The following is a 9991-nucleotide window of genomic DNA, read 5'->3' as shown; positions in this document are numbered from 1 at the left end:
AAAGATTCAGCTCCGGACCCCGCAGGCTTTGAAACAAGTAAACAGCCCCTACTTTAAAGCTTTTACACGTCAATTTAAGAACACATTCTCTTTATGTCCAACCGCTGTAGGGCTGAAATGCATAATTAATGAACACTCAGTTAATCTATTGATCTGTCCTTTTTAAGAGTTAGCAAGGCCGAATCATTGAGCAGACATAACAGCAGGTGAAGAGGAGAGGGCAAGGGAACTGGATGGCAAAAGTATTAAAAGCATGAAACAGTAATAAACTCTGGACACTTTTTCTCTCCTAGAAAATTGCAAGTGTGGCGCGGTTAGAGCTGGCAGACGGTTGGTGTTCTTGCACCTGCACCTGCAGTAGTTAAAAATATGCCACAGCAGGTGTGAAGCTGGGCTGCTGCTCTGAGTCACAGTGGAGGGTGAGGGGTGTGTTCCGAAAACACGCCCGCACAGTCCTGAGTCACCGCGAGCACATCACGGCAAGCCCTCATCCTGCCCGGCTGCACCCAGCAGGATGCACAGGGGGCAACGGGACAGGCGGAGGTGAGGGGGCCTGTTTTCACGGGACAGCACGATGCCTTTAGGGTTTCAGGACAGAGGTGTCTGAAACCCAGCCTCTGGCGGGAGAGGCAGCTAGGAACCACCTCCGGACGTCGGACAGAAGGGTTACAAAAATTCCAACCCAAAAGTGCAGCCTTACGCTTGCTCCTCAATAGGCTTGTCATAATTTAATTTAGGCACAGCTTATCCCAGAGTCCAGAAACTTCCACCACTGAGCTGAGGCCAACATGAGCTTAAATATTCCAGAGAGCCGGAATGATCGAGAAAAGCAAGAATTCTCTACCATAAAAGAATCCGATTTATTTGAAATGTAAATTCATCTGATACCGGCTGTTTTGGTTTTTTAGAGATGCCAAGTCTGCTTCTATTCGCCCTTATTCAGTTTCTACCTTATGAAAGCACATGGTCATCTTTTATTAATCTTCACGCGTTGTCCTTTAAAGATGTGATTTTTGCTTCTCTACAGTGATGCCTTACTGTCTTCTCACCTGACTGAATGCATTTCTCCTAGAAGAGGTCTGATGCCCAGCCAATGCAGCGCATTTCCATACACTCTCCTGGCTTCAGTCTCTCTTCAAACAATTGATGGCTGCCAAGTTCTCCCTAGTACAGATTCATTACTTTTCTGCAGCTCCCTATTGCAGCTGCTCCACAATACAAAGATCAGTGCAATAGCAGTGGACTCTAAAACCTGTCTGAAGCTTGGAGAATGAGGCACTTCTGCACTGACTCCCTGCTCCTGCTGTGGGACTGGTTGGTTAAGGGGACAGTAAAGGTTTTCAGCTCCGCGTTCTGCCTCTCCTTAAAAACCCTCAGCGTGACGTGAGTGTCGGGCCAACAGGCACAGGGAGGACACGGCTGCTTCAGGATAGCATTGTGTTGGAGATCTGATCTTCAGCTCAGGACATCCGGCAGGAGCGGAAGAATCTTTCCCAGTGTGCTCTGCAGCCCAACGGCACACGGTACACAGCACCATCCCAGCCCCGCCCCCCCCCAGAGGCTCCCCATCCAGCCATGTGACTGCAGCAGTCCTGTACCTGCACAGCCAGGTTGAAGTGCACTGGATACAGCGCATGGAAATGGAATGAGGAAGGACCCCCTTCCAGCTTCGCTTCTTTAATTTGCACTGGCAGTCGATAAAATATTTACTAGGAACCCTAAAGGCAATTACATTAAAGTGTGTAGTTAGACACCCCTTCCCTTCAGCACCCCTGCAGTGTAAATCAAGCGATTTGGTGAATGTTCACAATCTGCAACGCTAGATTTTACACCTCATCAATAATTTAGCCATTGAAAAGAACACAACAGAACACAGAAGAAAAGGACTGAAAGAGTAGTTTATATATATATATTTTGTCCATTTGTTCAATGTACCGGAAAGTCAATTTTGCACCAGCCACAGTATAGGCAATATAAAAACACTTTCTCCCCTTCTCTCCGCTCGAGGTCAGCAGCGCGAGCTGTGCAACACAGCACCCCCTGGAGGAAGAGGGAGGTAGCAAAACGATAATGATGATTATAACCTGGTTGGATGAAGAAAAGACACACTAAGAAGGCAGTATGCTGTGAAGAAGCAGGTAGCCATGTGCTTGAGTACAGTGCCCCTCAGAAGAAGCAGATCCAACTCAGGAAGACTAGGACTAAGGAGTAGATTACAAAGAATATACACAAAACAAGCACGTCGTAAATCCTAAAAATGGGACACGGGATAAATGCAGCGAAGCTCTGAACGGAACGGCAGACATCTGAAACTACACCCTGGCAAAGCACAAACAAGTCATGGACAAAAACAAATTATTTTCCAGGCGCAATCACTGCTTTTAAAAGAATAACCCATCTGAGATTCTGACTCTTGCCGAGACTCGTAACGCTGCGGGGCTCTTTGCTCTTGTTCTCTACACCTTTGATCCCACCCTCACAATCTTCCCCCACCTGCAATCCGCCACCTACAGGACAGGCCTGCCCTCTACTGCCTGCCCCCTCCCCCTCCCCCTCCCCACCAGCCGTGTGGGGTAGCTGGGGGCTCCCGCTCTCTGGCCCACACTGATCACTTCATTAAACAACCCGCAGGCATGGCAAACCGCTTAGCAGGACCTGATACGCATCAATACAGGGAATTCCCAATCCTGCATTAATTACAATTAATAAAGATGTTTCGTTAGCATTAATTAAGTGCTTCCCCGGGCATGCTTAGCTAAAATTCACCGAGCGGCAGACTACGAAGCTGCCCAGAATGGAAGGGACCATGCACTCTTACAGGGTTGTAAAAGAGGGAGGGACTGCGAATCACACACTGATTAAAATACTGAGGGGATTAAAGCTATGAGGCCTAAACATACTTCCCCTTTTGCCCTTTGCTTAATTAAGTCGGCACACGTTTGCCTGGTGATCTTAGCAACCTGATTTCTATAGGGGTGTCGGAAAGTGATGTCCCCTCTCTGCGTGCATGCTGATCACTCAGTCCCCTTGCTGCCGCTCGCTGGGTAAAGTCGCACAGAGTGACTGACTGGCCAACAGGCTGTCCTCCGCCTGTTGAAGAACAGATATTCAGGCTCCAGTACCAAAACCCCATGTTCAGGCTGGAGAGAGTATACTGGGAGTCAGGGCACCCAGGCAATTCTACTTCAGACTGACACATCATTCCGCAGTCTCCAAACCCCTACTTTTATTTTTTTGGGGGTCAACGTCCAGCCGTGACAGTCGGACTGTCGGCCCACATGTCCGTCTCCTAGCAGCCGTAACCCCAACAAGTTGGTCGTCATGACGCCGGCTGCCATGAAGAATCGTGTGCGCGTATGTGGGTGTGTATGTGTAGGGGGGGGATTCATAATTAATAAGCAACAAGATGTGGGACAATGCCTCTGCTCGGCTCCTTGCTCCTCAGGTTTCGGAGAAGGCCATGGAGACTCCCTCCTATTGTGCGCCTCCGTTATGCAGTACAGGGGGTGGCGGCTCCGTGCTCCTCACACCAGCTGGAAGATAAAACCAGGAGGGTCCAGCCCGCTCTCCCCCTGCCCCCTGACTGCTGAACCACACACTCGTGCTGCCAGGGGCTCTGGCAAGGCACAACTACAGAGCCGGTTCGCAGAGGCAGCGGATCTCAAACTGGGGTACTGGGGACCCTGGGGAGACCCCTACTTAGGGGGTGTCCAGAAAAAAACAAAAAAAGAAACCGTTCGCAGCCATTCCGAGATTTTCATCCTAAACGGAGCCCCTTGGCCGAATCGGGATCTGCTGACCCACAGCTTGGCCTTCAATACCTGCAGTCCCTGGCAAAATCTTCTTACAGGAGTTCTTCCACTTTTCTGTTTTTCCTAGTGTTCAGAGCAAACCCACCCTGAGGACCTCCGGATAGCTAGCTGGCTTTTTGTGAAAACTGCAAAACGGGATTTTAATAATTGAATGACGGGTTTAATGACTCCGTAGCACTTGAATACGAACCAGCGACCCCTGACAGATCTCTGGCTTTCTGGTGAAACGGTCCTCCCTGCTCTTTCGGCAGTCACCAGTCTGATTGAGTGACGTCTAATGCACGCCCCGTTCTTTCACAGTACAGCCCTCTCGTCCCATCAACAGATCATTTTCTTGGAATCCTATTTTCTTGTCTTCCTAGCGGAGAGAGCTGTACAGCTGTACAGTCTTCTCACAGTCTCCACAGCTTTCGGAGACATCACATTGTAGGGACGCAATTATCAATAAAAGACATGCAGGTGAGCGAACGAATACACCTGTCAGACTTAGTGAAGGGATGACAGAAGGAGGTACTGAAGGTGTGCTGGCTGAACCACGTCATTTCAGACTGAAATCGGTTCACCTCTAGAGAGCTGTCTTATACTTATTCTGACCCAGCCTGTAGACACTGAGAGTGATGGCTCAGAACACAGCTATCTAGTTAATATTATTATTATTATTATTATTATTAATAACGCAATAATAATAATAATATGCAGAAATATACTTCATCTCATATTAAGCAAAAGGCTTAATAGACTGGGCTCTACAAATTTGTTTTGCCAAGGCTAAGATGTTTAATGGTGACTTGGATAAAAAGACAGTGTAGCGCCTGGGCGCCACGGAGAAATTGCTTCCCCGTATACGAATTTTTGCCTCTTGACGGGACATTCAACTCCCTTTGCACTTATTAAATTGCACTAAATCACCTGGAAGCAGAGAACTGCATTAGTCATGAGCTCGAGAAGGAGTGACATGGCTTCCTTGAACTAACTGGGGGGAAAAAATGCTTCCACGATTAAAACGTAACGTGGGAAAATGAAACAAATGTATAATCCCTTCTAATTAAAAAGCTCATCTATTTTTCGGAACAATTGAACTTCTGCAAACTCTTCTAACGTTCTAGGTAAAACACTGCAGTAAAACCAGTCACTAATTCCCGCTCGGTACTAGAATAATACAAGACGCTGAAGAAACAGAGAGACCCAGAGGTCCTGGATTCTTCTGCAGTCTGACGTTGTCCCTCTGTGACTGATCCAGGCGTTTATAAAAGTCACGTCTAAGCGTTTCAAGGAGAAAATTGACCTGGCTCGTCCTCCAACTGTCGTGGGATTTTCCTCCTTACCTTGGTCACCTCGGACAAGTCATTAGCATAGGCAAACTCGCCCTAACTGGAATAGAAAACCAAACCGAAGCCAACGTGCCACCTGCCATTCACAGCCCTCGCGTTCCCTTTAACTTAACTTTAAAAAAAAAATGCAAGAGGGCTCGCATAGGAAGCCGAAGATATTGAACACATTCTTACCTGCGCAGCGTGCTCGGGGGTGGGCGTGGTCAGCCTTTCACAGCCCAGCCAATCCTGCCCGAAGCGTGTCATGTGCCGCTCCAATGAGAACGTGCCTGTAGGCGGAGGGGGGCTTGACACAAAATTCTTATGGAGGCGGGGCGCCGGTTTCACTCGCTCCCAAATAGCAGAGGCCTAAGGGGCGGGATCTTGGCCACACGGTGGGCGTGTCTCTACGTCCACTGAGGTCCAATGAGATGGAAGCAAGGGAGTGTTGGTCCATCACCGGGCGGAGCCTGGGGGCATGCGTTATATTATAGCTGCATGCAGAGATTACCCCCAGTATCACAGACAATAATATAGCGGGCCGTCGGAGGGACAGCTATCGGCGGACGCTGTAGAACACGCAAGGTAGCTGTAGGGGGTGGCCAATTATCTTTCTCTCCTTTTGCCTGCTGATGAAATAAGAAGAAGAGTACAGCAATACAAATAAAAAAGGAAGTCGGACTTGGCGTAATTATGATGTCCATGAACAGCAAGCAGGCCTTCAGCATGCATCCGATTCTACACGAACCGAAGTACACCCCTCTCCACTCGAGCTCGGAGGCTATCAGGAGAGCTTGTCTGCCTACACCGTCGGTAAGTTACAGTCACTGTGACAATAGGAGCGTGTTTACATGACAGTCCTTCACGAGAGTCTAGTTATTAGTGACTGGGAACAGTATCGCGGTGTTCCTCAGAACTCTGTGTTTAAAAACATGACCTCTCACGGCTTGCGTATTTTTAGAAACTTTTCTTCTGTGACTGTAAATATTTTGAAACCCAGACTGTAAAAAAAAAAGCTATAATGTATACAGCAACCGAACTCAATTGCGTTACACCATAGGTGTTGGACGTCTTTCATTTAACATCGATCTGTGGGATTTTAGCTTATTATTTCACGTTCACGTGTAAGATGATACGAATGTTTCTCATTTCCCACAAAAACTGTTGGCACGTTGTCCGGGAATATTAAAAAAAACCCAAAACAAAACAAAATCGGCCGTGCAGCCAGGGTCGTGTTTCCAGGAGCCTCCTTCCGCACGCCCACTCGAAAAGAGACACGCGTGGGGTTGTTCCGTGTCGGCGGATGAAGTGTGAGGAGGGTGGTTAAGGGGGTGATCGATGGCGGTGTTTTGGGGATGACACGCGACTCCGAGCCGAGCTGTCTTGTCTGTCGTCGAGCGCGCTGCCGGCCCACCGGGGTAACCGTCCACCTGCCCCTCTCCCCTTCCTCCAGCTCCAGGGCAACATCTTCGCGGGCTTCGACGAGACGCTGCTGCAGAGAGCCGAGGCGCTGGCGGCGGTGGACATCGTGTCGCAGAAGAACCACCCGTTCAAGCCGGACGCCACCTACCACACCATGACCAGCATGACCTGCACGCCCACCTCGTCCTCGGCCCACCTGCACCACCCCTCCGTGCTGGGCTCGCATCACCACCACCACCACCACCAGCCCGCGCAGGGCCTGGAGGGCGACCTGCTGGACCACCTGACGCCCGCCATCTCCCTGGGCGGCATGGCGGGCCCGGACGTGGCCTCCAGCGCCTCGCACCCCCACGCCCACATGTCGGCCATCAACCACATGTCGCACCACCACCCGCAGACCATGAACATGCACCCGCACGGCCTGGCCTCCCACGCCTCGCTGGGCAGCGCGGGGGACTCGGAGCCGGACCCGCGGGAGCTGGAGTCCTTCGCCGAGCGCTTCAAGCAGCGGCGGATCAAGCTGGGGGTGACGCAGGCGGACGTGGGCTCGGCGCTGGCCAATCTGAAGATCCCCGGCGTCGGCTGCCTCAGCCAGAGCACGATCTGCCGCTTCGAGTCGCTCACCCTGTCGCACAACAACATGGTGGCCCTCAAGCCCATCCTGGAGGCCTGGCTGGAGGAGGCGGAGAGGGCGCAGCGGGAGAAGATGACCAAGCCGGAGATATTCAGCGGCGGGGACAAGAAGCGAAAGCGCACGTCCATCGCCGCCCCGGAGAAGCGGTCGCTGGAGGCTTATTTCGCCGTGCAGCCGAGGCCGTCGTCGGAGAAGATCGCCGCCATCGCGGAGAAACTGGACCTGAAAAAGAACGTGGTGCGGGTGTGGTTTTGCAACCAGAGGCAGAAACAGAAGCGCATGAAATTCTCGGCGGCTCATTAGGGCCCCGAACCGGGGTTGGGGTCTGGGGGGGGTGGACGGGACCAGAGATTCATATTTTCAAAATAACCGAGAATAAAACCCGCGAGTTTTGGCGACTCGCGGTTTTGTTATTTTCCAATGGGAGCAGGACCTGAAAATAACATTATAACCCCCCCCCACCACCACCACACACACACACCCTTTTTTGTTATAAAAGCTTAAAAACGTTTAAAAACTAAAAAGATTCTCAAAGGGGACAAGGATCTCAACCCATTCTCCTAATTCACCGATACGGACGGACAGGAGAGAACTTTACTACTGACTTTCACGGCAGTCGCTGGACAAACCCAGAGAAACTTGAAGAAGAATAAGAATAATTCTCTTTAGCCGAAAAGGGAACTCTTTTTATATTTAATAGTGTACATATCTGTGAATACATTGCACCTCTGTGTGAAGAGCGCGTTGAATGTTTTTTTTTCTTTTTTTAAAAAAAAAATGTTGATGTTTTGCAGAAGGTAAAAAAAAAACCGATGCTTATAACTTTTAAATGTTAATTTACGTGATTCAGCTGACATGATTTCTCTAATACCTCCTCTGTTACCCGACGATCTGTGTTCTCCATTGCATGGTTCACGAGTAGGGCGTATCAGTGCGTTATAGTTTTCTTCCTGAATCTGAATGCATTGCAATAACGAAGCACACGCACACACGCGCGCAGTCCGCCGTCCCCGGTGTCTACCTCATTGTTCTAGGCACGCTCATGGTTAGATCCGGAAGCAGGGGCGAAGTATAGAGACTTTGTATTTCCCCTCACAAGCCTGTAGGAGATCCTATAGATTACACAAATATGTAAACGTGTTAAAAGTCGAAAGTAATCTCACTGTAACGATGCTCTGACAATCAAATCATTTTGAATCATTACGCTGTATTTGACTTTCCTTGTACGTATGAACACCTAACGAAGTAGACAAAAATGCGTTTTGGTGTTTCTGAGTTTTGCTGACATTATTATTATTATTATTATTATTATTATTAACAGGGAATCGATATTAACATTTCAGCAACGTTGTCATATTTATTCTGCATTCCGGATTCATTTCGTGCACTTTGTAGATATTTAATAACGGGGGGGGGGGAGGGTTGTTGGTTATTTATATTTATTCATTGATTTATTTTTCTATTTATTTACTTGATCTTTATTTATTCTGAAGGCGGCTTGTCGATTTTCTTTGTGATTCTTGAAAGCTGTGCTGAAAGTGTCTGTGTCCCGAATAAACCATGCACGTGTTACCTCTTCAGCTCTCCCTATCGTGTTATGAGTTTCTTTTATAATTCTCATGTAGAATATGGCTATACAGAGGCGGCGTCGGGTAGCGAGAACTGTTGCATTGACAAAATCCTCTTTCGCAATCGTAACGTCGCCGTGGTTATAATCCACGAGAAATGCGGGCGCATGATTTATGCTACTCCTACAGAAACAAAACCGTTTGCCGTTTCCAAACGGAAGAAACACACACAGAATACACGGTATTTTGTGATGGCGTGTGAAGCTCCGGATTCAATCAATCGGAAACATTTTCTACAGGCCTTAAATGCACATTATTAACATGAGCGCAGCAAAGCATTTTTTTAATGGCAACGTGTTTACTTGTGTCTAATTACGCAGCCAAACAATTTCACAATTGCGGCATAAAAATATTTCGGGACGCTGTAATTTCGGCAGGTCACGGTATTATTTTCCTGCTTTTCCGTTTCAGTGACACGGACCCGCTCTCAATTTGTGTCTCGGAGATTTTCATAAAGTACAGGGAGAGGAGCACCCGCGGCTAAACTCTTCCCAATGAAATATTGAAACGGGACGCGAGATGCACGCTCGCCAACTGTCCACATCTATTGGCTCCGCCAAATGCACACCGCCACGAGGTGAGCTATTAACGCGGGTTTTTAATTTTGTAAGACGGTGTCGACGGCCAGAGACGAGCATGTCGCTTCACTGAATTTTAAAATCGCTTCCTAAACCCCCCCCCCCCCAAGCGATAATATTACCTGGCGCGCAATTCCCCACTGCCCCTCGGTAACTCGCTGGAGCAGGGCTCGTCGGAGCCGCTGCCGAGTCGGCGAGAAAGCTTAGCGTTGCATTGTATTCCCCGAACAAAGTCGTTTGTGAGGGTATAATGACTTGTTTTCGTTAGGGAGCGAGCAGTCTTGACTGCACCGAGCGCCACGCTGTACAGCTCGGTCTGTCCCCCCGTCAGTTCGTACGTTCTGGAATCGTGACCATTTCTTTCTGTAATAGATAACTCCCACAAAACAACAACTGGCCATGTCTTTATCTGGATAAAAACAACAACAACAACAACAACTGTAGAACTGATCATTGTAGCCTGACGAATGGGCCCTCTTTTTTTATCACCTGTTAAAACAGTTATCCGAACTAATAAGAGTGTGAATCTAGAATTGTGCAATTCGGGATTAAACGAGGAACTGGGTGTTTTTCGCCTGTGCGAAAACGATATCTAATTAAACAGGCG

At 48.8% G+C, this 9991-nt stretch overlaps 1 protein-coding gene across 1 annotated transcript; it reads left to right on the top strand.

Annotated features, from left to right (window-relative positions):
* The first annotated feature begins 5701 nt into the window (after positions 1 to 5701).
* On the top strand, positions 5702 to 7487 carry pou4f4 (POU class 4 homeobox 4). The gene is made up of 2 exons (XM_088925607.1): positions 5702 to 5935; positions 6576 to 7487. The coding sequence occupies exons 1-2, from the start codon at positions 5816 to 5818 to the stop codon at positions 7479 to 7481; spliced, it is 1026 nt and encodes a 341-aa protein (XP_088781733.1). The 5' UTR covers positions 5702 to 5815; the 3' UTR covers positions 7482 to 7487.
* Positions 7488 to 9991: the final 2504 nt, after the last annotated feature.

Source organism: Atractosteus spatula, chromosome 9 (assembly GCF_055471065.1).
Source record: "Atractosteus spatula isolate fAtrSpa1 chromosome 9, fAtrSpa1.hap1, whole genome shotgun sequence".
Lineage (NCBI taxonomy): Eukaryota > Metazoa > Chordata > Actinopteri > Semionotiformes > Lepisosteidae > Atractosteus > Atractosteus spatula.
The sequence above is the reverse complement of the archived record's forward strand: the minus strand, read 5'-3'. Positions and strand labels throughout refer to the sequence as shown.